Here is a 27236-nt window from a genome sequence, read left to right as displayed (position 1 = left end):
CAGACAGGAAATAAAGCTTTTTTATAGTTGATCTCAGGATAACTCACTCTCTTAAACACAAACAAAACAAAGGAAATAATAACTATTTCAGAAAGATGTTCTATTCCTATGATCCCTGTAACTGTGAATGGAATGGAAATTGAATGAGTAATTGAATATAAATACCTTGGGATGATTATTGATTGTAAATTAATTTGGACGACCAATACAGAGACAAGATATTTGAAGGTGCAACAAGGGTTTATGTATTAATAATAATAAATAAATTAATTAATTAATAGTATTGGTTGGGTGACACCCGAAGAAGGCTCCACAGCCGAAACTAGAGGTTTGTGACAACCAGGAGACTTATAGTACTTTCACAAAGTTTTGTGCTAATTCATAAATTGTAAAGTTCTTCTATACTGGCAATGACTTTATTTTGTTACCAAGATCTAATAAAAAGTCTGAGAAATTGGGACAACATTTCTTCCTTAAGGTATTTTAGAAGGTTGCGTATATGTTATATACATTGTTCATAAATTCCTACATCATCCGTCACAGTTCAACCAGAAAATATGGGACAGAGATCAGGTTATTTGAGTTTGAGGTTTATATTACTGTTACTGGCAGCATGCCTGCTTTGTAGGTAAAAGGTTGCACACCGAAACAACCTTTGCCTTAATCTTGCTGAGCACAGCAGTGCTCTAGTCCTGTCTCGTCTATGACATTGAAAGATGTAACTTGCGTATATAAGCATTCACACCTAATCAGTGTATATATATCAGTGAGAGACTGAAACTCCAGAAATACGGAACAGGCAGAGAACAGTAAAACATGTCAGTAATTACACAGTTATTGTCCGACACCACCACAGTGTGTCTAGTTTTCATTACAACGTTAGTTGTCTTTTTCTACTTGTTTTTCAAACCCTCCAAAGCATCTTCCTATAAATTTCCCCCCGGGCCACAACCCTGGCCGATCATCGGGAATCTCAATGTACTGGACATGCGGAAACCACAGGAGACTTTCTGTAAGGTGAGTGACAGGAATTGTCCAGAGTGCCTGAGAATTGAAGGGGTCCGCATTCTAATTAGAAAATAGTCTCTTTATATGTACTGTATATATTTATATGGCTAGTCTGGGTTGTTGGAACAGGAGACCTCTTGTATGTTCATAACACTTGGAAAAAGATCATTGAACTAATTTAATGCATTACATTTATTTCACCAGGTAAGTAAACTGATTTTCATTTTCAGTGATAAACAGGAAACCCATTTACAGAGTAGGGTATTTAAATTTTAGTCAAGGGAACAACAGCAATGTCCCACTTGAAGTCTGAACCCACAACCTTTCTTTCCAGAGTTTTAACTGCTACTCCAGGTTGCTGCCTAAGAAAACCAGCTGAGTTCTTTAATCATACAGTCTTATCTGGAGACATGGAAAAATCTGAGTTTATTTTATACTATATTGTATATAATGTAAATGTGAAAACTAATCATTAATCCAAATAAGTATCCAATTTAACTAACTACTTAATTTTACAACGCACCTGTAGAAAAGAAATAACAGTCTTTTAAAGATAATGACTATGTAAATGAGCAAAATAAATAGCTCAGGAAAAGGTCTACAGGTTTTGATTTTTCCTGACATCTGTTAATGTCTAAACTGACAGGTCAGAGGGCTGTGTATCAGTATTGCATAATAAACCGTCACAGAAGTGTAATGAGCCAGAATGTCCTGTTAATTGTATCCATCTGTATGGTTCCTGGTGCTTAGAGAGAAGACTTTTTGCAAGAATAGTTACTCCAGGTTGCTGCCTAAGAAGATCATCTCTGAGTCTGTGTTGAGATACACATAAACATCTGTGTTTTTTATTGTTGTACTATACAGTACATAAATGTGAAAATAATCTTTAACCTAAATACTTATCCCAAACTATTTAATTTTGCATCTGTGGAAATGGAAGAAATCGCTTAAAGATAAAGACAATTTGAAAGAGCAATATAAATGGTTCAGAAAATGATCGATAGAGGTTTTGATTTTTCCTAACAAACATCTTTTAATGTGTAAACTGACAGGTCAGACGGCTGTGTATCAGCATTGCATTACAAATCTTTACAGCAGTGATACGGGCCAGAATATCCTGTTAATTTTATCCTTCTGTATGGTTCCAGGTACTTGGAGAGAAGCCTTTTTGCAAAAATAGTTTAGACTAGTTATAGCACAGGAGGCACCAATCACAGAGTGACGTTTCTGAGAAATACACAGTGCATGTACTGTATGCAACAGTTGGTGGTACAATACAGTATGTAAGACCTGGTAAGACTGGAAGATCCAGCTTTTAGCTCAATTAGCAATGAAAAAGGTGAAAGGATTATAATCCTCATACAGCATAATAACTTAACTGTCTGAAAGCTGAGACACATACTCATCTTGGCATCATTTGGGATGAATAGAAAAATTGAACAGTTTTTTAATTTAATCTGTGTATATACCCTGGAAGACAAAATACTGTCATTCCCCTAATTAAGCTTTAGACTCCCAGCTACAATCATTAATTGGCATGAGAACGCAGACTCTTTCCTACTTCCTACTTTCCTGCAGTCAGTCAATTTGTCAGTCAGTGGTGACCCAGCTCTTGCTAGAATGCCTGTCTTTTCACTAAAAATCAAGAATTACAGAATAAACTTTTGTTTCTCAGGCATAAACCTGTCTGTTCACACTGTAGCTCTCTGGAGCTACTGTATTATGTAGGTGCCAATAGAAAATTTCCTTGCAATCAAAATCCTGTTGATGTAGTCTGTGTGCACCTCTTTCTCCTCTGTTTCCCTCTTCAGCTGTCAGAACAGTATGGCAATGTGTTCACTTTCCACATGGGCACACGGAAGTTTGTAGTCCTGACTGGGTATCAGACAGTGAAGGAAGCCTTGGTGGACCAGGCAGATGACTTTGGAGGAAGGGGACAAACACACACTTTAAACTTAATTTCAAAGGGAAAAGGTAAAAATTAAGTAAACTCACTCTAGTGCCTGAACTTTAATATTTAATGCGAGGGGAAGCTCAGTGGTGCTCTGGTTAGTATTACTGCCTAGAAACAAGGAGCCCTGGGTTCAATTCTAGACCTGAGGTGTTGTCTGCATGGAATTTGTATGTTCCCCTGTGTTTGTGTGGGTTTCCTCTGGATGCTTTGGACAGTGAATTGGCTTCTGGGTAAATTGGTTTGCATGAGTGAGTGTCTGTGTCTGCCTTTTGATTAACTGGCGTCCCATCGAGGGTGTATCCTGTCTTGCGCCTGTAGCTTGCTGGGACAGGCTCTGACTTCTCTGCAAGTCTGAACTGCATGAAGTGGTTAGAAACTGGATGGATTGAAGTTTCAGCTTGTTGTCAATATTTTTCACAATCTCCAAATCAGAAATGTAAAGTTGCTGTATATCACATTCCCCATCTTCTACATGTGGATATAGCCTGATTAAAATATAAGCAGAAAATGTAATTTCATGAGGAATAAGTGACAGAAAACAGACCATTCAAAGTTTCTGTCACCTTTCATTTTGAGGTATTGTATCTGGGAATGGCGAGTCATGGAAGACGATGCGTCGGTTTACTCTCTCCACCTTGCGGGACTTTGGCATGGGCAAGAGAACCATTGAGGACAGGATCATGGAGGAGTCCAAAATGCTGATAGAAGTCTTTGAGTCCTACAAAGGTACCCATCAAATAGTAAATCCTCCTTTTCTTCAACATGGCTTGCAGAGAGAGATAAGGGTGAGGTATGCATCTGTACCTACTTGGTGCAAATTCACAAAACTGGGCTTTGCTCTCTTAACTGAAAGTTGGAGGACAAAGAATTGTGACATTAGAATGACTATTGATCAGGTTTTTCATTGCATTTATAGACTGCTATTGAACAGTGATTAGGACTAGCATCACTGAAAACAACAGACGTGTGAAGAGCAGTGTCACCTTACTGCGCAAGCAAGTTGGCTTGTTTCTACATCACTGAGCAACTCATATCTAGCACTTGCTTTTGATCTTGACCCATGCGATGATGCAAGTCTTTTGTTTTACTTCCTCCAAGGCCAACCGTTTGAGCCTACTATACACATCAACTCTGCAGTGTCCAACATCATATGCACCATTGTGTTTGGAGATCGCTTTGAGTACGACAACCCCCGGTTTCTTCGGCTCCAGAAGGTTGTGACCGACAGCGTTAAAATACTAGCCTCCCCACAAATGCAGGTATGGGACTGCATCGGCTGGGTCGACAGGATATCATCATTTTTCTGTCGATTCTTGCAGTGAAATTACCTTTCTAAATAAGAATTTGGTCTTGTTTTACTATGTTATGAAAAATAACCTAGTCTCATTCATATAATTGTTTCTTCTTTTTTGAGTATATGATATACTTTCATATGTATTTTAAAATAAGCTTATTATGTAGGTATAGTACTCATTATTGTGTGTTTCCTGTTTATCTTGTTTGTAGCCACAAAGGGTTGTTGAAGAAATTGTCTATAATTATCTTTTCACACAGTCTTTGCTCAAGTAGTTTGTGGTATTGGACACCTAAATCCCCAACAATCATTTAGCATTTCTGCATGTTATTTGATGTAATGTTTAACACGCATGCAGAATAATCAGATAGTGAAATAATCTAAAAGCACACTAGCCAGCTGTAAGACTGTTCCAGTTTGATTAAGTCATTTTATGTTTCATAGAAGCTCTATCAGTATCATAAGACAAGACTGAAAGCATCCTCCAAAAGAGACACTTTTTAAACAGTACGGCTTTGTCTTCAATCATTATAAAGACCTTGATGGTTATGGACATTCAAACAGTTCTCGTCATGGTCATGTTCATAGATGAACAGAACACAAGCAAAGAGCTCATGGAACATTTCTTGGCACTGGTCTAAAAGTGAGAGGAACACAAAATTGTAACACAAACGGTCAGACTGAAATACTGTAGCATCAGAGACACATCTCCAAGCAGCCAATCCACACACCCACTACACCAAAAAGACATAACCAGTACTGTCTGTGATTTTTGACACTTTTGAGCTCAGTTACACCAGTAGACGTCCACCACACTCTGTATTTTGATCCGTTAAACAAGCCTTCCAATAATATAACAAGCCACACTTTGGCAACAGAGAGCAAACCTCCTTATTCTCAAAAACAATGGCTCCTCGTTTTCAAAGCTTTACTCACCATTACAATTGGTAATCCTGTCGGGGGCTGGCTTTTCAGAACTGCTGGTCCTGTGGCCCTGCTTCACACAGCTCATTGCCTGTTTTGATCCAACTTTCAGCTGCCAATACATCTGTGATTTTTAACACTCTTGAGCTCTGTTACACCAGCAGATATCCATCATGCTATATATTTTAATCAGGTGGGTAGCTGCGTCAGCATGCGTAGGCTGCAAAGGAACAAGTAATAGGTTTATTCCATGCTGAAAAAAAGAAGAAAGAGAACACAACGTTTCGGCCGTGGAGCCTTCTTCAGGTGTCTTCTTCAGGAACTTCAGACACCTGAAGAAGGCTCCACGGCCGAAACGTTGTGTTCTCTTTCTTCTTTTTTTCAGCATGGAATAAACCTATTACTTGTTCCTATATTTTAATCAGTAAAACAAGCCTTCCAAGAATAGAAAAAGTCACACTTTGACTTCAGGAACAGAGAGCAAAAGTGCTTATTCTCAAAAAGAATGTCTATTCGTTTTCAAAGCTTTACTCACCATTGCAATTGGTAATCCTGTCAGGGGCTGGCGTTTCAGAACTGCTGGTCCTGTGGCCCTGCTTCACACAGCTCATCACCTTTTTGATCCTATTTTCAGTTGGAAAAAACTCCAGACATGCTTTCTGTTAAACTTTGTTTTGTTATGTGTTCTTTATACAAAGGTCACCTTAGATTTACTTGTAATCTTGTAATTTTCACTGCACTCATCCTGTTCTTTCATTCTTTTTTACAGCTGTTCAATGTCTTCCCCTTCTTAGGTTTTTTTTTAAGCGATTTTAAGAAACTTTCAAGTAATGCGAAAGAGAATCAGTCTTTCTTCAGGAATCTGTTCAAGGAGCGCAAAAAGGCCATTGACCCTAATGACATGAGGAGCTTCATCGATACCTTCATAGTGAAGCAACGCGAGGAGGTGATGTTCTTCTGACAGTATTTTGTGAGCTGTGAATCACTGTTTCTGTCTGCAGCTGTTGGGAAAGTAATGTACATAAGACTCATATAAAGAATATCTGCTGTTTTCCATCCACCCATTTTCTAACTGCTTCTTCAAATTCAGGGTCACAGCTGAACCTATCCCATCAAGCAATGGGCACAGAACATCCTGATCTGGATGCTAATATATCACAGAGCAGACAGAGAAGATCACTGACACTATAGACACATAGGGCCAATTTTACCAGTAAGCCAATTAATCTACTGTGGTAGGAAACCAGAGCCCCAGGAGCAAACCTAAATGAACATGGGGAGAACATACAAACTCCACAAAGATACCACCTCAGGTCCAGGATTAAACCCTTGGCCCCCAAGGCTGAGAGGCAGCAACACTAACCACTTCTCCACTGTGCCACCTGTCTGTTATTTTGTATTAAATCTTTACAACCGAGATAAGCATTTCAATGAATTCTCTTTACATTAGATAAAACGCCATTTTCCAGTGTACAGGAACCTAATTTTCAGTTAGATTGGTGTTTTCTCTGTTGCTAGTGGGTCTATTTTGTACAGCGACGGTAGCATGATCTCTGTAACGATATTTCTTGTTATAGGAAGCTAAAAACTCCCATACGTATTTCGACGAGGAGAACATGGTAGTCACATCATCCAGCTTGTTTGGGGCCGGAACAGAAACCACATCCACCACCCTGCGCTGGGGCCTTCTGCTGATGATGAGGTACCCTCACATTCAGGGTGGGTATCTCACTGTCCTTCTAATAGGAATAACTATTTAGAATCATAAGGATAAACAGACCATAATAATTATTCAAATGTTATCTTACTTAAAACAATGTTTTGAGAAAATTACATTCACTGTGTTATTCAAAAGCAGGTCTCAACGATATACTGTATTTGCAGCTGTATATCCTAGTCTATATTTCAGCTCTCTGTGTGCAATGATCCAAGACAAACATCTAGAAAAACTGGGATTTCTAATCCAAAATATGTGTTAATTACAGTCCCTTTAAACTTGAGTGCTATAAAAGAACATTCAACAGGAAAAACACATGATCCAGTATGATTTACTTTTAGTGGGAAAAACGAGTGGGTAAAAAGTACTTTTACTTATGTTCAAATCAGCATAGAGGACAAATTCCAGAAACTCACTTGAGTTGACACTTGTGCCATGGATTGGGTATCTGTCCACTGACGACTTCTTCCTCAGACCTATATCAAGCACTGTCCGAGAGATGCGTACTTATAAACCATCCACACCTTTTCAGTATCTAGAAAGGAACACAAGAAAAAAAGAATTTCATATCAGAAGTGGCAAGTACTGTATATGTTGCTTAGGCATTGAACGTAAGGCTTTAAATGAATATTTCATCCCCTGCAGCAGCACTTAATACATGATAAATTAATGATTAATAGATGCACATGAACACTATACTTTTGTACAGCATTCCCATTATATTGCTTTATACTGGGTTTCTGTTTATTTATAATGGTGTCTGACTTTTAAGAGCTGTAGGAATTAAGAAACGTCAAATCAAGCATATAGTCTGTAAAACAAAAGGGTTCAATAATTCACAACATTGAAAACGTGTTGAAATGAAGCGACACGGGGGCTATCCAGGAAATGAAACTAAACACCCCCAGAGTGCAAGTTCTAACTTTCAAAACAGTACAATATATGCACTGTGCAAATAATTGGGCCATTAGAAAACATGTGTAAACAAGCGGAGCTCACGCTATTTCTAACTCCTCAGGACTGTCACCCAGATATGCTTAATTTATCTGATCTCCACCACAGACAAAGTGAAAGCAGAGATTGAGAGAGTGATTGGGAGAGAGCGCCCTCCAAGGTCTGAAGACCGGAAGAGCATGCCCTACACTGACGCAGTGCTACATGAAATCCAGAGGTTTGGAAATGTGGCACCCCTGAATTCGCTGCACGAGACCACAGTGGACACCACCTTCAGGGGCTACAAGATCCCGAAGGTGAACTTCTCTGTCACACCCCTCACTCTTACTCCCACCCAGAGACAGACCTCACAGGGTCACAGTGGGAAAATGTGAAAAAATGAATAGGGCCTAGTGTATCTTACAGCCACTTGAAGCATCAACACTATGTCTATAGTGGACATTAGGCGAGGAAATTCTCAATCAATCTGGGAAAACAAGATGCTAACTGTTAATATTAATATCTGTTCTCTCTTTCAGCTTTTAAAACTTGAATTAGTTCAAACTTTTTCAAATTTGATAATGACGCCAGAAAAGGCAACTGAATTAAAGAGGTTTTGTGTAGAACACACATCATCTAATACTTTACACATTAACCTGCTGTCTGTCTTCCTCAGGGCACTGCTGTCATTCCGCTGCTCACTTCTGTGCTGTTTGACAAGACACAGTGGGACACGCCCTTTGAGTTCAACCCTGGCCACTTCCTGGATGCTCAGGGAAATTTTGTTAGGAAAGAAGCCTTCATGCCCTTTTCAGCAGGTCCGTGTCACATTTATAGCCTGATCATTTTCTTATTTCATTTCATTAACCTGGTTCATTTTCCTGCCAGAACTCCTGGGAGGCTGCTCATCACTCCAATGTACAGAAAGCATACAAGCCTGATCTTTGCTCTTGTATGAGTCTGAAGGCCAGAATGATGTACTCTGTTGGATGCACTCCTCCTAGTTTGTTTTTCTAAGAGCATGGACACCCAAGTACCAGTGCTTACAGTCTGCTCCAGTTCGTTTCTATAATCAACTCCTTAATTATATAATTGAGTTAATTATAAATGGACCAACCAATTAAGTCTGTTACCAGCACTGGAACCTGCATACTCTGTTGCAATTGTTCTGTGTGTTTGCTAACAGAACAGCACCTCATCGGGAATATGGGACCTTTTTAATTTTAATCTATCCTTGCAAACTCTCTGTAATGTATCTTCTGTCCTTTCCAGTTTTGCTGAGCTCTTGTCATCCACAAGTGATTTTGCAAATGAAATGAAATGTTTGATCTGACACACATTGACTAGAAATATACAATACCCATTACAGGTGGACTCTAGGCTGTAGTCTAATCTTGACTCTATTTGAACTGTTCTCAAATCCAACAAAAAAATACTTTTGGAGCACCTTTGTTTTTGTACATGTGTAACAGACTAAGTGCCATTAAAGAATTAAGATAATTATTATAAAATGGTGAATGTGGCCCATCAGATTATCGACCGTGGTCTCACAGAGATTAAACAACTCTGTGAGGACCGCTGCTGTGATAGAATTCTGGCCATCACAGGGGCCAGTCACCACCCCAGGCATGAGCTCTTCACCCCACTGTCCTCAAGCAAGAGATACAAGAGCTCAAGGACACTTACCACTAGATTCTTCAATAGCTTCTACCCACAAGCAGTGCGATTGGCGAACACATTTGGCCGTGCCCCTCGGACCACACCTACACCATCTACCTCATTATAATTTCTTATTTATTGCACATCTGCAGTCATTGTTTATATGTCTGCATTGTTTTCATTCAAACTGTTTACTTTGTTTACTTTTACATTGTCTACTGTTTGAATATTGTCTTGATGCATTGTCTGCACTTTGTGTTTTTACACATTCTTAACAATCAAGAGACTTTCTGTAAGTAAGAATTCCATTGTACCAGTACATGTACCGGATACATATGGCAATAAAGTTCAAGTTCAAGTTCCAATTAACACTGCTTCATGGAAATAGCCACATTCTACTGTCCTGAAAACTCATGCTTTCATTTCCCTCATATTTTCTTAACTGGAATTGTATATACATATAGGGAGATAACAGATTTAGCATGTCATTCCTGAAGTCTCAGTTCACATTTAAATTTTTTTCTACAGGACATATGAATAAACCTGGAAAAAAGATGCATTTGCAGGCTTCTCAAGATTATAATTTCAGTTACCCATTGAGTAAAACACAACAGGTCTCCCTGTTTCCAAATGAATGCTTCATCTTTCTTTGCTTCTCACTGTAAAGATCCCTGTTTTATTAGATTAAGCCTCCTTGCTTTACAGATTTTACAACTAAAACAAAACATAAAGTAGAGCAGCGACATATATGGATGATCAATTTGCAGGCTGCTAATCTAGATTTGCATATTCATACCATATATATGTACGAACGTGCAAGAATATGACAAGTGTTTTAGATTCTGGTAATGCTTGTTGCAAACTTGTAAATATTTCAGATTGGAGGAGGTCATTCACACTAACAAGTTCTTTGACTCATACTGCCAAACTGATCCCACAGTCTCCTCCACTCGTTTCCTGAAGATGTGTTTATTTATTGACTGTTTTTTTACAACCTGTCCACACTGTCTCGATGAGAACATTGACTAACCTGTCTAAATTCTTTCTGCAGGTGGTTTCTTTATGTTTGAGTACCAAGTTACATGACAGTGTGGTGTCCATCTCCAGGTCCACCTGTTATCTCCTGGTGATATACATGTGTATAGATTCCATTTCTAGATCGATCTGCTTTGTGGTGTGCCCTGCAGGTCGGAGGGTTTGTCTGGGCGAGACTCTGGCCAAGATGGAGCTCTTCCTGTTCTTCACTGCCCTCCTCCAGAAGTTCACCTTCCGTCTGCCCCCTGGTATCCGGCCTGAGGACCTGAATATGGAACCAGTCCTCGGCTCTACTGCATCCCCACATTCCTACAAGCTCTGTGCTGTCAGCCACTGATAGTCAAGGCTTTCTTTCAGTCTGTGTCAGCCTCCTCTTCCACACTGAGGCTGTCTCAGTCTCATCTCACTGAAATGGGATTTCAGAGTTTACATCTTGAAATTTACACAACTACTGACGATGCAGAATCTCACATGGTGAGAACAAATGTGATTAATTAACTTGTTAATGGTGACCTGATTTGATATACGTTAGAGTTTCACGATTATTATGGAATTCATAAATCAACATTTTATACATTAAATTCTCAGACCATTCCAGACTTGCAAACAACTCACACAGCAAAGAAAAACAAGAAGGCATTAGGGTTATCAGTACATTTGAATGGAATCATGACCTATTTTACAGGCATGTGCTGTTAATGCACAGATTCAATATTAAATATTGCAGCCATTTAAAATGAAACAGACATATTTAAATACCCCTTCTTGAGAACTTAATACTGGAGTAGTGGCAGTCATTCCTGCTCCACAGACCTCTTGTATTCACTTCAGAGAAAATAAGAAAGTAAATGTAGCTTACAATTCTTGATGAATAGACAGCTGGAGGAAAAGCAGATGACCTCCATGTCCATGATTGAATAACAGTGAACAATCACAAGTAAGGTCTTGATAACTTGCATGTCAGTAAAAAAGCATGTACACTGCAATTGTGCTTTAATTTTACAATGTTAAAATATTTTATAAGGGATCTAATAAAAGGGAACTATTGATCGAAACTTGATGTGAACTAAACTGGTTGATCATCGTTACTTCATTAATGTGTTTAAGTTTAAAATAAACTTCTCAAAATCTCAATCTGGGATTTTTTTTTTGTACAGTATGTTGTCAGAGCAAAACAAGGGAAAGTTTTGCTTCATTTTTATTTTGATTGTCCCTTTTCTTTGCTTAAAACTTCCTTTTCCAACAAAATACAACAATGCTGAATAACAATACCTCATCAAACAAACTAAACATGATCAACATCACCAGCTCAAAGAATAAAAAAAGTGAGCTAACAGTTTGCAATAACTCAAATAGTAATAAAAACCGTTTAGGAATAGTAACGCTGTACAGAAAGCAGGAATAGCTCTGTGAGGCAGGGCCTTTGAGAGAAAGTGTAACGAATCCCAATGAGGTATAAGGCTCCTATGCCGACGAAGGATAGCGTGTAAATATCGAATCAGGCGTATAATCCGAAACGTCAGGCCAGTTCGTGGTCGAAAGGCAAAAGGTAGCTCGAAAGCCGGATGATATAGAGACAGGTGTACAATCCAAAACGACAGGCGAGGTTCAAGGTCGACGGGCAAAAGGGAAGTTCAGAAGCCGGGAGAAGTAAAGCAAGCGAGGTACAACCAAAGGCGAGGTAGAGCTCTCTAGGAGAAGACTCCATACCGAGCAGCGGGAAGCCGGTTTGGATGGTTTAAACAGCGCTGCCTGCCGCACGGTAGAGCGTGTCCTGATCGATTAACACGTGCGGCGGCGCTTCTTATTATCAACCCGCTGCTGGCACTGCTTAGCTCTTTTGTAGGTTGATCTCTGCTGGGTGGCGGTCGTGGCAGAAAGTCTCCTGTTAATGGGGAAAAGAAGGTTACAATGGGACTCACATAGGCTGATTGGATAATTGGCAGACAGAAGGGGTTTAGTTCTTCTTGAGGGAGAGGAGCAGATAGGACTGGCTCTGTGTGCAATTCCACACATTCCAATGTCAGTCAGAGGAAGTTGACCACTCCCTACCACTGTGGCACAAGAGATACCTCCTTAGTGCGTGATTTAGCTTTTTTTGGATTTACAGTTTATGTGAAATTTTGTGCTGAGCACCGCTAGGTCTTTGCATTTTTTTAAGACGAAGCTGTCAATCAGCTATGACTTTAACTTGAAAAGAGCAGACCCCGGTCACAACCTGAAAATAAAATGTCATTAAATTCCAGAAATTTGTTATTTGTAATTTTTATTTTAACTGCTTCGTGTGTTGTTTAATATAATCCATTAAATTAATCTTAAAAGGAATACTTTTTAAAATAAATTTGCTTAATAACCTATTTACAGTATTTTGTTTAAAAATATCCCAGGGCTGGAACACACCAGTCAGTGGTGGCTCTTTAAAGTTCATGCCCTCTTAATACTGTAAATTTTAAATGTATATTGTATGTTTTGTTTTAGCATACGTTCCCCACTATATCTTGATTTCTAGAATCCTGCATGTCTGCCTCTCAATCAATGAGCAAATTCTCTCTCTTACTACTGCACTGTAAGACTGACTGCAACCACTCAAATGACAAGAATTTGGGAAAAATGAAGGGAAGATGTTAAGGAGTTCAAAGTTTGTTGAAGCGATTCGCTGTGTTTTGCTACTTCACTGACAGTTCTGCTTCCTCCAAGGAACTAAAGACTAGGAATCTAGGACACAAATGAAAATCATAGCATGAACACTTCTAGGAATGCTTCAATTTGAACTTCTGACATGAGTGTACCGAATCTTGTTCTTCTCAAAAATACAATCAGACTCAAAAATGGCTGTTGCCTACCCTTGAACAGCAACAAAGCTCTTCCATTTGCAAGCATGTTATACAAGGAGTTTGCCCAATCAGTCAGCTCACAGTGTCTCCCAGTACATAACGTATAGTAGCAATTACCGATTCAGAACACTAGCAGCATGTGGCACGGTCTCTTGCTATAAGAAAGTATTGAAATAATTACACAATAATTGCATAACAAACCTTTTGCTATGAAACAAAATTATACAATCATTTAACAGTAATTGTAGGGTACAATATTAAAGGAAGATGTATCTTGCTATGGACCACGTTTTAGAGCATGCAGGTACTTCAATCAGTGTTACCATGGCTTAAATAAATACGGGTTAGAGCACCAGTTAACATCTAGGGCTAAATCCAGGAGACACTTAATTGCACACAGAGTCTGTTTCTGGTTTCTGGACGGATTCTCCTTAATATGTGGTTGAGGATGAAGACATCTGGAATTATACTGTACCTTAAAAACTTAAATTGTTGAATAAAAGGATTTCTGCCCAGTAGCATTAACTTCAGTCAACAATGAATGTTTTGAGTGAATAGTTTTGTTCCATTTTCAATCTGCAACCAGTGCACTCAAGGAAGCCTATCCGTTTGGGTTCTGGGTGAAACGAGGAGTTGAAGATGCAACTATAACCTTGTTATATCAAGTGTACAATTGTTTAGAAACTCCATCATCCTATGCGCACATCTTTTTTTGCTGACTTTTCTTTGGAATTGAACATTTTACAGGCAACAAGGTTGGTAGGGGAGCTTTTGGACATGTTTGTACATCATATACTGTACTTGCTCAATGGATAACAATTTTCCCGTGTTAGTGTGAGCTAGCGCGGGGAAGTCTCTCACCACCAGCACCAGCGCAGGGGGACCCCAGAGCTGTGTGCTGTCCTCACTGCAGTTCACATTGTGCACAAATGATTGTGTAAGACACTAGGACAACTGTTTGATTATCAGGTTAGAGGATGATGCTGCCTTGACTGGAGTTTGGAATGATGATGAATATGTTCGAGAAAGGAAATAAAGCTTTTTTTATTATCGATCTCAGGATAATTCACTGTTTTAAACTCAAACAAAACAAAGGTAATGATAGATTTCAGAAATAAATATTCTTTTCGTATGATTACAGATACCTGTAACTGTGGAATGGAAATTGAAACAGTAATTGAATATAAATACCTTGGGACGATTACTCATTGTAAATTATATTGGCCCTCCAATACAGAGGCAAGATATTTCAAGGTGCAACAAAGAATATACTACTATAGAATTAGTAATAGTAATAGTAGTTATTGGTAATAGTTATACTAGTTAGTAGTTATTACTAATGAACTAACTAACAATAATTGATTACTAGTTATTGCTAATAGTAACATTAGTATAGTAATAGTATTTTTTAAGGAGTTTTAATGCTTTATTTAAAGCACAATGTTGATACTTTTTTAGAGTAGAGAATTCTAATCCTTTGTTTTCATAGCTGGGTATAAAAGGATAAGGTTAACAATAATAATTCAGATATTTAAAACAGAAGTATAATACTGTTTAAGTATTTCAAAGAACACAAAAATAGTCGCTGATCTGATTGAAGAATAGTGGTGTTTGTCTGCTGTGTTATCATGCAAAAACACCAGCAAGGCGCCTTCACTTCCCAATTCTGTCAGAACAGCTTGGGGGGAATGAGGCTTTTCCCTGTCCAGCACGGCGCTGCACTGTCCCAGTCTGGGAACAGGACGTGCTCTAACAACCCCAGCAACATTTGCGAAAGCACCAATCTGATTAAACCAAGGTGATTTACTGTTAACCGTGGGTCTCTTTATAGTATTTCACGGAGCTTTGAGCATGCACGACTTGTAGTTTTGCCAGAAATGTGATATTAGCCTATCCAGGATTTTGTTTTGGAGGCATGTTTTAGGAGCGACGTTTATTTTGACAGGTACTGCCAATAGGAAGCCAGTTTCAGCTGCTTAACGTTGCCACTTTTACACTGCCGCCCAGCCTTCGGGTGCTGCATTCCAATCCAGGGCTGGACTGTAGCGCCCCTAGTCGTCGCACCAAAATATAACAAGTTGTGTTAAAGCAGTAGTAACGGTGTGTGTTGCAGAAATACAACTGGAAATAAAATTTTTTTAGAAGGTTGCGCATATTTGTATACTGTATATATAGTACATCTATTCTTACATTGCCCGTGACTATGTTGTTCATGTAAAATGTTTTTCAATCGAAAGTACAGTGAATCGGTGTGCTTCGCGATAAACAATTCCTTTATCTAATGTATTTTTCTTTCTTTAACATCTTCCTGGCGTATTTATTTGGCCTTTCGGAGGTTGTAAAAGGGTAAAATACTGTAGAAAGATACAGCTCTGTAGGTAAAAGGGTGCACACCGAAACAACCTTTGCCTTAGTCTTTTTGAGAACAGCAGTGCTCTAGTCCTGTCTCGTCCACAGCATTGAAATACGTAACCTCCGTACAGCATATAAGCATCAGTTAATACGTAATCAGTGTCTATATACCTGTGAGTGACTGAAACTACAGTAATTCGGAACAGGCAGAGGACAGGAAACCATGTCAGTAATTACACAGCTATTGGCGGACTCCGCCACTGTGTGTCTAGTTTTCGTTACATCGTTAGTTGTCTTTTTCTACTTGTTTTTCAAACCCTCCAAAGCATCTTCCTATAAATTTCCCCCCGGGCCACGACCCTGGCCGATCATCGGGAATCTCAATGTACTGGACTTTCTGAAACCACAGGAGACTTTCTGTAAGGTGAGTGACAGGAATTGTCCGGAGTGCCTGAGAATTGAAGGAGTCCGCATTATAATTAACACTCTCCATTAATACTGTATATATACTGCATATCGCTTGTCCGGCTTGTCGGAACAGGCGTTGTACGTTCGTAGCACTTAGAATATATTTATTATTCATACTAACCTATGCAGTTTCTTTATGTAAATATAGCGCACCAATAAATTTTAAAAAGGCATTTCAACAAAATAAAAAGTTAAACACGAAAAGTTGATAAAACACCGCTTGAGTAATGCATAAAATATCACCACTTTCAGTGATAAACAGGAATGCCCATACTGTATATTAAATATGAAAAAGATCATAAAACTGATTTAATGCATTACCCATTGATTTCACTAGGTAAGTAAATTGATCATTTCTAATTTTTAGTGATAAAAAGGAAACCCATTTATAGAGCAGGGTATTCAAAGGTGCCACATTTTAGTCAAGGGAACAACAGCAATGGCCCACCTGAAGTCTGAACCCACAACCTTTCTTTCCAGAGTTTTAACTGCTACTCCAGGTTGCTGCCTAAGAAAACCAGCTGAGTTCTTTAATCATACAGTCTTATCTGGAGACATGTAAAAATCTGAGCTTATTTTTAAACTATACTGTAAATAGTACGAATGTGAAAACTAATCATTAATCCAAATAATTATCCCAAACTATTTAATTTTGCAATGCACCTGTATAAAATGAATAACAGTCTTTTAAAGATAATAAGTAATAGGTTTATTCCATGCTGAAAAAAAGAAGAAAGAAAACACAACATTTCGGCCGTGGAGCCTTCTTCAGGTGTCATCTGAAGAAGGCTCCACGGCCGAAACGTTGTGTTTTCTTTCTTCTTTTTTTCAGCATGGAATAAACCTATTTACTTGTTCCTTTGCAGCCTATGCATGCTGACACAGCTACCCACCTGAACGTTTAAAGATAATGACTATTTAAACGTGCAGATTAAATGGCTCAGGAAAAGGTCTACAAGTTTAGATTTTTCTTGACATCTGTTAATGTCTAAACTGACAGGTCAGAGGGCTGTGTATCAGTATTGCATCACAAACCTTTACAGAAGTGTAATGAGCCAGAATGTCCTGTTAATTGTATCCCTTTGTATGGTTTCTGGTGCTTAGAGAGAAGACTTTTTGCAAGAATAGTTTAGAAAAGTTACTGTATAGCACAGGAGGCACCAATCACAGAGTGACGTTTCTGAGCATTACACAGTGCATGTACTGTACGCAACAGTTGGTGGTACAATACAGTATATAAGACCTGGTAAGACTGGAAGATCCAGCTTTTAGTTCAATTAGCTGTTAAAAAGGTAATTACAATCCTCATAAAGCATAATTACTTAACAGTCTGAAATGTGAGACACAGTCATCTTGGCATCATTTGGGTAGTTTTTTTTTTTATTTAATCTGTGTATATACTGTACAGTACCCTGGAAGACAAAATACTGTCATTCCCCTAATTAAGCTTTAGACTCCCAGATACAATCATTAATTGGCATGAGAATGCAGACTCTTTCCTACTGCATGTTCTTCATGTGCAGTCAGTCAATTTGTCAGTCAGTGGTGACTCAGCTCTTGCTAGAATGCCTGTCTTTTTGCCAAAAATCAAGAATTACAGAAGAAACTTTTGTTTCTCAGGCATAAACCTGTCTGTTCATACTGTAGCTCTCTGGAGCTACTGTATTATGTGGGTGCCAATAGAAAATTTCCTTGCAGTCAAAATCCTATTGATGTAGTCTGTGTGCACCACCTCACTCTTCTCTTCTCCTCTGTTTCCCTCTTCAGCTGTCAGAACAGTATGGCAATGTGTTCACTTTCCACATGGGCACACGGAAGTTTGTAGTCCTGACTGGATATCAGACAGTGAAGGAAGCCTTGGTGGACCAGGCAGATGACTTTGGAGAAAGGGGCCTAACAAATATCTCAAAATTATTCTCAAAGGGAAAAGGTAACAAAAGTAAACTCACTCAAGTCCCTGAACTTTAAACACTTCAAACATTGCATTAATAGTGAATGTGAGGACCAGCTCAGTGGTGCTCTGGTTAGTATTACTGCCTAGAAACAAGGAGCCCTGGGTTCAATTCTGGACATGAGGTGTTGTCTCAATGAAATTTGTATGTTCTCCCTGTGTTTGTGTGGGTTTCCTCTGGCTGCTCTGGTCAGTGAATTGGCTGCTGGGTAAATTGGTTTGAGTGTTTCCTTGTCTGTGTCTGCCTTTTGATGAACTGGCGCCCCCTCCAGGTGTATCCTGTCTTGTGCCTGTAGCTTTCTGGGACTGGCTCTGACTCCTCTGCAACTTTGAACTGCATGAAGTGGTTAGAAACTGGATGGATGGAAGGTTCAGCTTTCAATCAATATTGTTGACAATCTCCAAATCAGAAATGCAAAGGCGTTGTACTTCACTTTCCCCTCCTTCTTCATGTGGATATAGCCTGATTAAAATATAAGCAGAAAATGTAATTTCACGGGGAATAGGTGACAGAAAACAGACCATTCAAAGCTTCTGTCACCTTTCATTTCCAGGTATCATATTTGGAAAGGGCGAGTCATGGAAGACGATGCGTCGGTTTACTCTTTCCACCTTGCGGGACTTTGGCATGGGCAAGAGAACCATTGAGGACAGGATCGTGGAGGAGTCCAAAATGCTGATAGAAGTCTTTGAGTCCTACAAAGGTACCCGTCAAATAGTAAATCCTCCCTTTCTTTAACATTGCTTGCCGAGATAAGGGAAAGGTACTGTATGCATCTGCACCTACTTGATGCAAATTTACAAAACTGGGCTTTGCTCTCTTAAGGATGAAGGATGAAGGACAAACAATTGTGACATTAAAATGACTTTTGATCAGGTTTTTCATTGCATTTATAGACTGCTATTGAGCAATGATTAGGACTAGCATCACTAAAAACAACAGATGTATGAAGAGAAATTTTCTTGATCATGGTAATGTCACCTTACCACCCTAACAAATAGGCCTGCTTTTTCATTAGGGGGTAACTCATACTGTATCTAGCACTTGCTTTTGATCTTGACCCACGTGATGATGCAAGTCTTTCTTTCTTTTACTTCCTCCAAGGCCAGTCGTTTGAGCCTACTATCCACATCAACTCAGCAGTGTCCAACATCATATGTACTATTGTGTTTGGAGATCGCTTTGAGTATGACAACCCCCGGTTTCTTCGGCTCCAGGAGGTTGTTAGTGAGAGCGTTAAGCTACTAGCCTCCCCACAAATGCAGGTATGGGACTGCATCGACTGGGTTGACAGGATATCATCATTTTTCTATCAATTTTAGTAATGAAATTACATTTATTAATAAGAATTTGGTCTTGTTTTACTATGTTAAGAAAAATAACCTAGTCTCATTCATGTAATTATTCCTTCTTTTTTGAGTATATGATATACTTTCATATGTATTTTAATATAAGTTTTTTATGTATGTATAGTACTCATTATTGCGTGTTTCCTGTTTATCTTGTTTGTAGCCACAAGGGGTTGTTGAAGAAATAGTCCATAATTATCTTTTCACACAGTCTTTGCTGAAGTAGAATGTGGTGTTGGATGTAATCTTTAACACACTGGTGGAGTAGAAGATGATCAGATAGTGAAATGATCTGAAAGCATACTAGCCAGCTGTAAGACTGTTCCAGTTTGTTTAAGTCACTTTATGTTTCATGGAAGCTCTGGTAGTATTGTAAGACAATCCTTACAGCTTCCTCCAAAAGTGACACTTTTTAAACAGTACATCATTATTATAAAGACCTTGTTGGTAATGAACATTTCAAACAGTTCTCGTCATGGTCATGTCTCATAGATGAATAGAACACAAGGAAAGAGCTCATGGAATATTTCTTGGTACTGGTCTAAAAGTGAGAGGAACACAAAGCTGTAATACTGCGGTCAGACTGAAATAGTGTTGCATCAGAGACACATCTCCAAGCACCCAATCTACACAACCTCTACACTAAAAAGACATAACCAGTACTGTCTGTGATTTTTGACACTTTTGAGCTCAGTTACACCAGTAGACGTCCACCACACTCTGTATTTTGATCCGTTAAACAAGCCTTCCAATAATATAACAAGCCACACTTTGGCAACAGAGAGCAAACCTCCTTATTCTCAAAAACAATGGCTCCTCGTTTTCAAAGCTTTACTCACCATTACAATTGGTAATCCTGTCGGGGGCTGGCTTTTCAGAACTGCTGGTCCTGTGGCCCTGCTTCACACAGCTCATTGCCTGTTTTGATCCAACTTTCAGCTGTAGAAAATTCCAAACATGCTTTCTGTTAAACTTTGTTTTGTTGTGTTTTCTTTTCAGTGCACTCATACTGTCCTTTCTTTTGTTTGTTTTTTTGCAGCTGTTCAATGTCTTCCCCTTCTTAGGATTTTTTTTAAGCGATTTTAAGAAACTTTCAAATAATTCAAAAGAGAACCAGTCTTTCTTCAGGAATCTGTACAAGAAAAGCAAAGATGCCATTGACCCTAATGACATGAGGAGCTTCATCGATACCTTCATAGTGAAGCAACACGAGGAGGTGATGTTCTTCTGACAGTATTTTGTGAGCTGTGAATCACTGTTTCTGTCTGCAGCTCTTGGGAAAGTAATACACAGTATGAATCATGTGGAAAATATCTGCTGTTTTCCACCCATCCATTTTCTAACTGCTTCTTCAAATTCAGGGTCACAGCTGAGCCTATCCCCACAAGTAATGGGCACAGAACATCCTGATCTGGATGCTAATATATCACAGAGCAGACAGAGAATCACTGACACTATAGACACATAGGGCCAATTTTACCATTAAGCCAATTAACCTACTGTGGTAGGAAACCAGAGCCCCAGGAGCAAACCCACACGAACATGGGGAGAACATACAAACTCCACAAAGATACCACCTCAGGTCCAGGATTAAACTCTTGGCCCCCAAGGCTGAGAGGCAGCAACACTAATCACTTCACCACTGTGCCACCTGTCTGTTATTTTGTTTTAAATCTTCACAACAGAGCTAAGCATTTCAATGAATTCTCTTTACATTAGATAAAACACAATTTTCCAGTGTGTGGGATCCTTCTTATCAGTTAGATTGGTGTTTTCTCTGTTGCTAGTGGGTCTATTTTGTACAGCGATGGTAGTATGATCTCCGTAACTATTTCTTGTTATAGGAAGCTAAAAACTCCCATACATATTTCGATGAGGAGAACATGGTAGTCACATCAGCCAACTTGTTTGGGGCCGGAACAGAAACCACATCCACCACCCTGCGCTGGGGCCTTCTGCTGATGATGAGGTACCCTCACATTCAGGGTGGGTATCTTACTGTCCTTCTAAAAGGAATAACTATTTAGAACCATAAAGATAAACAGACTATAATAATGATTCAAATGTTTTCTTACCTAAAACAACGTTTTGAGAGAATTACATTCACTGTGTTATTCAAAAGCAGGTCTCAACGACATACTGTATTTGCAGCTGTATATCCTAGTCTATATTTCAGCTGTCTGTGTGCAATGATCCAAGACAAACATCTAGAAAAACTGGGGTTTCTAATCCAAAATATGTGTTAATTGCAGTCCCTTTAAACCTGAGTGCTATAAAAGAACATTCAATAGGAGCAACACATGACCCCGTATGATTTGCTTTTAATTGAAAAAATGTTCAAATCTTTTGATTAGGCATTGAACGCAAGGCTTTAAATGAATTTTTCATCCCCTGCAGCAGCACTTAATACATGATAAATTAATGATTGATAGATGCACATGAACACTATACTTTTGTACAGCATTCCCATAATATTGCTTTATACTGGGTTTCTGTTTATTTATAATGGTGTCTGACTTTTTAGAGCTAAAGTAATTAAGAAATGTCAAATCAACCATATAGTCTAGAAAACAAGTGTGTTTTCATTGCAAAAATGTGTTGAAATGAATCCACACAGGGGCTATCCATGAAATTAAACAAAGCACTCCAAAGTGTGAGTTCTAACTTTTAAAGACCCAGGGTCCTATGATGCAGCACTACAGTGTTCTGTGTTCAAATGATCAGGTCTGGAAATCAAACGAAAAGCGGACATTTTTCCCTTTGCCACAAATTATGACAAAATAACTGAGAGGGACATTGTTGCATTTTAATCCAGGAACAAGTCCTAAGAAACATATTGTGTTTAATGACAAGGAAAGTACAAGAAATGACCAAGTAAATCAAGCGGAATTAAAAGACAAGGACATTTTCAGTTGATAATGTTTACTGTTTTGGTAATTAAAATTCCTAGACATAGAAAATAGTAAAATATGTGTTCTGTTCAAATAATTGTGCTATTAGAAAACAAGCTGAACTCAGACTATTTCTAACTCCTCAGGACTGTCAAACAAATATGCTTAATCTATCTGATCTCCACCACAGAGAAAGTGAAAGCAGAGATTGAGAGGGTGATTGGGAGAGAGCGCCCTCCAAGGTCTGAAGACCGGAAGAGCATGCCCTACACTGACGCAGTGCTACATGAAATCCAGAGGTTTGGAAACGTGGTCCCCCTGAATTCGCTGCGTGAGACCACAGTGGACACCACCTTCAGGGGCTACAAGATCCCGAAGGTGAACCTCTCTGTCACACCCCTCACTCTTACTCCCACCCAGAGACAGAACTCACAGGGTCACAGTGGGAAGTGAGGTTAACCCTCATCAGAAACTCCAAGATAGGAAGATCATTCTTCAGAAATAACATAAGCCAATAAAACTGAAGGTTAGCTGAATAAGAGAACTGTTACACTTGATAATTTATCCGAGTGAAAAAATGAATAGGGCCTAGTGTATTTTACAGCCAGTTGAAGCATCAACACTATGTCTATAGTGGACATGAGGCTAGGAAATTCTCAATCAATCTGGGAAAGCAAAATGCTAACTGTCAATATTAATATCTGTTCTCTTTTTCAGCTTTTAAAACTTGAATTAGTTCAAACTTTTTCAAATCTGATAATGACGCCAGAAAAGGCAACTGAATCAAAGAGGTTTTGTGTAGGACACACATCATCTAATACTTTACACATTAACCTGCTGTCTGTCTTCCTCAGGGCACCACTGTCATTCCGCTGCTCACTTCTGTGCTGTTCGACAAGACACAGTGGGACACACCCTTTGAGTTCAACCCTGGCCACTTCCTGGATGCTCAGGGAAATTTCATTAGGAAAGAAGCCTTCATGCCCTTTTCAGCAGGTCTGTGTCACATTTGTAGCCTGACCATTTTCTTATTTCATTTCATTAACCTGGTTCATTTTCCCACCAAACCACCTGGGAGGCTGCTCATCACTCCAATGTACAGAAAGCATACAAGCCTGATCTTTGCTCTTGTACGAGTCTGAAGGCCAGAATTGCTGTGCTCTGTTGGATGCGCTCCTCCTAGTTTGTTTTTCTAAGAGCATGGACACCCATGTACCAGTGCTTACAATCTGCACCAGTTCGTTTCTATAATCAACTTCTTAATTATATAATTGAATTAATTATAAATGAATCATCCAAATAAATTGTGTCAAAACATTACACTGGCACAGAACCAAAGACATAACAGCAATCTAGAGACTTGCTCTTGTGTTGGGTACATTAAGTTACAGTATACAGTAATAGTTACAGTATTTGTATACCAGCATGCTCTGTTGCAATTGTTCTGTGTGTTCCTATCAGAACACAGATTCATTAGAAATATACAATATGCATGACAGATGCGCTCTAGGGTGTAGTCTAAGATTGATTCTATTTGAACTTTTCTCAAATCCAGCAAAAAATAACTTTTGGAGCACATTTGTTTTCATACACCTGTAACAGTCTAAGTGGCATTAACGAATTAAGATAATTAAGACTGCTTCATGGCATAGCCACATTTCTAATATCTTCAAAACTCAGTGACATGTAATCTTATTTTGATACAACCATGCTTTCGTTTCCCTGATATTTTTTTAACTGGAATAGTATACACAGTATAGGGAAATAACAGATTTAGCATGTCGTTGCTGAAGTCCAAGTTCGCATTTACTTCTTGTTGCAGTCATAAGCAGATCATTAAAACTTTTTTTCTACAGGACATACAAATAAACCTGGAAAAAAGATGCATTTGCAGGCTTCTCAAGATTATAATTTCAGTTACCCATTGAGTAACACACAGCAGGTCTCCCTGTTTCCAAATGAATGCTTCATCTTTCTTTGCTTCTCAATGTAAAGATCCCTGTTTTATTAGATTAAGCCTCCTTGCTTTACAGATTTTACAACTAAAACAAAACATAGTAGAGCAGCGACATATATGGATGATCAATTTGCAGGCTGCTAATCTAGATTTGCGTATTCATACCATATATACGTACGAACGTGCAAAAATATGGTAAGTGTTTTAGATTTTGCTAATGCTCGTTGCAAACTTGTAAATATTTCAGATTGGAGGAGGTCATTCACACTAACAAGTTCTTTGATTCATACTGCCAAACTGATCCCACAATCTCCTCCAGCCTCCTCCTCCAGGTTTCTCAAAGTTATAATTCCAGTTTCCCATTGAGTAACACTCAGCAGGTCTCCCTATTTCCAATTGAATGTTTCAGCATCTTTGCATCTCACTGTAAAGAACCCTATTATATTAGATTAAACTTCCTAGCCCTAAAGATTTTACAAATAAAATAAAACATTTGCAGAATGTAAATCTATATTTGTGTATTCACACCAGAAATATGTACTGTAGATACTTGAAAATGTTGTTGTTAGATTTTAGAAATATTTGTTGGAAAAATTGTAAATATTTCAAATTAGAGGAGGTCATTCACACTAACAAGTTCCTTTGATTCTTACCTGTCCACACTGTCCCGATGAGAACATTGACTAACCTGTCTAAATTCTTTCTGCAGGTGGTTTGTTTATGTTTGAGTACCAAGTTACATGACAGTGTGGTGTCCATCTCCAGGTCCACCTGTTATCTCCTGGTGATATACCTGTGTATAGATCCCATTTCTAGATCGATCTGCTTTGTGGTGTGCCCTGCAGGTCGGAGGGTTTGTCTGGGCGAGACTCTGGCCAAGATGGAGCTCTTCCTGTTCTTCACTGCCCTCCTCCAGAAGTTCACCTTCCGTCTGCCCCCTGGTATCCTGCCTGAGGACCTGAATATGGAACCAGTCCTCGGTGTTACTGCATCCCCACATTCCTACAAGCTCTGTGCTGTCAGCCACTGATGGTCAAGGCTTTCTTTCAGTCTGTGTCAGCCTCCTCTTCCACACTGAGGCCACAGCAGCCTGTTGTGCCTCAGTCTCGTCTCACTGTAATGGGATTTCAGAGTTTACACCTTGAGATTTACACAGCTACTGATGATGTGGGATCTCACATGGTTCATAACTAGCTTTAAACAGCCAGTGAGTAGAGTCCTAGAACAAAAACATAATGAGTTAATTTGACTTTTTAATGGTGACCTGATTTGATATATGTTAGTTTCAAACATTTTCAAAGAGTTTCAAAATATTTTATGGAATTAATAAATCAACATTTTACACATTAGATTCTCAGACCATTCCAGACTTGCAAACACTGTGCACAACTCAAAAAGAGCTAATTAATCCATCATAAAATTGTGGTTTCAATCAAATAGTCAAGAAATAAGCTGAAAGAAAAACAAGAAGGCATTGGGGTTATCAGTAAATTTGAATGGAATCATGACCTATTTTACAGGCCTGTGCTGTTAATGCACAGATTCAATATTAAATATTGCAGCCATTTAAAGTGAAACAGCCATATTTAAATGCGCTAATATGCAGAAATATTACGGCTTACTCTGCGCAGTAAAGTAAATCTGAAGTATTTGAGTTTAAAACAGTATCTTAAAGGCAGATGGGCTGATTTCCCACCTGCCTTTCACCCTGACCTTCCAGGTTAGGTACAGTACAGTATAATGTAAGAGATGTAGAAACAGTATATCAAGTTCAAGTTCAAGTTTATTGTCATTACACTCATATACATGGTATATGGTATAACGAAATGCTATTTAGCTAGCTCTCGGACATAAGTAGTACAAAGAGAAAAAAAACCAACAACAACAATTCAATTGTGTAACAAAAGAAAGACAGAGACAACAGGCAGTGTGCAAAAAAACAACAACAGACGATGTGCAAAAACAGCAACAGGCAGTGCAAAACAACAAAAAGGTAACAGGTTATGTGCAAAAATATGCATCAACAGAATAAAATAAAGGGATAGAAATTATGGGGAGTGAGCTTTTGACATGTATGGTAGAGGTAGATTTTCAATGTGTGTTTGGGTTTTTGGTAAGAAAGAAAGGAAGAAGGCACTGTGAGGTTCAGATCATAGGTGAGAGCCAAGATGGAGCTCTTCCTGTTCTGAGGTGAGAGTGAGAGAGGCTTGGAGTTTAACAGTTTGATAGTGCGGGGGTAAAAAGTGTCTCTGAGTCTGGTAGTCCGGGCCCGAATGCTCCGGTACCGTTTTCCAGATGGTAGCCCATCATAAAGTCTGTAGCTGGGGTGTGTGGGGTCTTTGATTATGCTTAGAGCTTAACTGTGTCACCGTGTGATACACCGTTACAGATGCTGTACACCGTGTCTTTGAAAATGTTTTTCAGTTGTGTTTGTTTCTTTTTCCAATCTTGAGCCATTTGTATTTTGAGTAACGAAAATGTTTGAAAATAATATTTAATGTTCTTTTCCTGTATCCAATCTTTTATTTGGGGGAAGGTGCAGCGTCTTATAGTATACAGACTACACATTGTTTTTTTTTTATTTCCTCGGACGTTTATTTTTTACAAACAACTTTAAGCAACACAGAGTGCTATTTAATAGTGCATAAGTAATACACTTATCTTGCGTTCTACGTGTTGGTACAGTATGTAAAACATAACAAAAGTAAAACGAAAATTGAAAAAAATGTAAACCACCGTAATAAAATCAAGAGTAAAACTAATTAAAATAGAAAATTTAAAAAGATGCCTTTGATCGAGTTTTTTTTTTTGTCGAAAGCAGCATGGTGATTCCAAGCTTAAAAAAAATGGAGTTCCTGTTCGAGAAAGTTTCATGTCAATATGAGTTTCGTTTCAGAGCGTCTTGGAAT

At 38.7% G+C, this 27236-nt stretch overlaps 2 protein-coding genes and 1 long non-coding RNA gene across 3 annotated transcripts; 2 read left to right on the top strand and 1 right to left on the bottom strand.

The window, feature by feature from the left end:
* Positions 1–782: 782 nt before the first annotated feature.
* On the top strand, positions 783–11637 carry LOC148820584 (cytochrome P450 2K1-like). Its single transcript, XM_088933208.1, has 9 exons — positions 783–1017; positions 2820–2982; positions 3539–3688; positions 4061–4221; positions 5950–6126; positions 6758–6899; positions 7960–8147; positions 8507–8648; positions 10677–11637. The coding sequence occupies exons 1-9, from the start codon at positions 817–819 to the stop codon at positions 10859–10861; spliced, it is 1509 nt and encodes a 502-aa protein (XP_088789334.1). The 5' UTR covers positions 783–816; the 3' UTR covers positions 10862–11637.
* Positions 3633–5842, bottom strand: LOC148820585 (uncharacterized). The gene is made up of 3 exons (XR_016094151.1): positions 5716–5842; positions 5193–5400; positions 3633–3680 (listed from the first exon to the last, which is right to left on the bottom strand). It is a non-coding gene; the product is annotated as an uncharacterized LOC148820585 (long non-coding RNA).
* Positions 11638–15921: 4284 nt separating the features above from the next.
* Positions 15922–27173, top strand: LOC148820583 (cytochrome P450 2K1-like). Its single transcript, XM_088933207.1, has 9 exons — positions 15922–16134; positions 17946–18108; positions 18684–18833; positions 19235–19395; positions 20519–20695; positions 21324–21465; positions 22561–22748; positions 23225–23366; positions 25173–27173. Exons 1-9 carry the CDS (start codon positions 15934–15936, stop codon positions 25355–25357), a joined length of 1509 nt encoding a protein of 502 aa, XP_088789333.1. The 5' UTR covers positions 15922–15933; the 3' UTR covers positions 25358–27173.
* Positions 27174–27236: the final 63 nt, after the last annotated feature.

Source organism: Atractosteus spatula, chromosome 14, assembly GCF_055471065.1.
Source record: "Atractosteus spatula isolate fAtrSpa1 chromosome 14, fAtrSpa1.hap1, whole genome shotgun sequence".
Classification (NCBI taxonomy): domain Eukaryota; kingdom Metazoa; phylum Chordata; class Actinopteri; order Semionotiformes; family Lepisosteidae; genus Atractosteus; species Atractosteus spatula.
This window is presented reverse-complemented; position numbering and strand designations above follow the sequence as displayed.

Bases quoted from the DNA above. Each gene is read 5' to 3' on its own strand.
- LOC148820584 (XM_088933208.1), top strand. From the start codon at position 817: ATGTCAGTAATTACACAGTTATTGTCCGACACCACCACAGTGTGTCTA. The intron at 1,018-2,819 runs GTGAGTGACAGG...TTCCCTCTTCAG, and splicing joins CACAGGAGACTTTCTGTAAG to CTGTCAGAACAGTATGGCAA. The intron at 2,983-3,538 runs GTAAAAATTAAG...TTTCATTTTGAG, and splicing joins CTTAATTTCAAAGGGAAAAG to GTATTGTATCTGGGAATGGC.
- LOC148820583 (XM_088933207.1), top strand. From the start codon at position 15,934: ATGTCAGTAATTACACAGCTATTGGCGGACTCCGCCACTGTGTGTCTA. The intron at 18,834-19,234 runs GTACCCGTCAAA...ACTTCCTCCAAG, and splicing joins AGTCTTTGAGTCCTACAAAG to GCCAGTCGTTTGAGCCTACT. The intron at 23,367-25,172 runs GTCTGTGTCACA...TGTGCCCTGCAG, and splicing joins CTTCATGCCCTTTTCAGCAG to GTCGGAGGGTTTGTCTGGGC.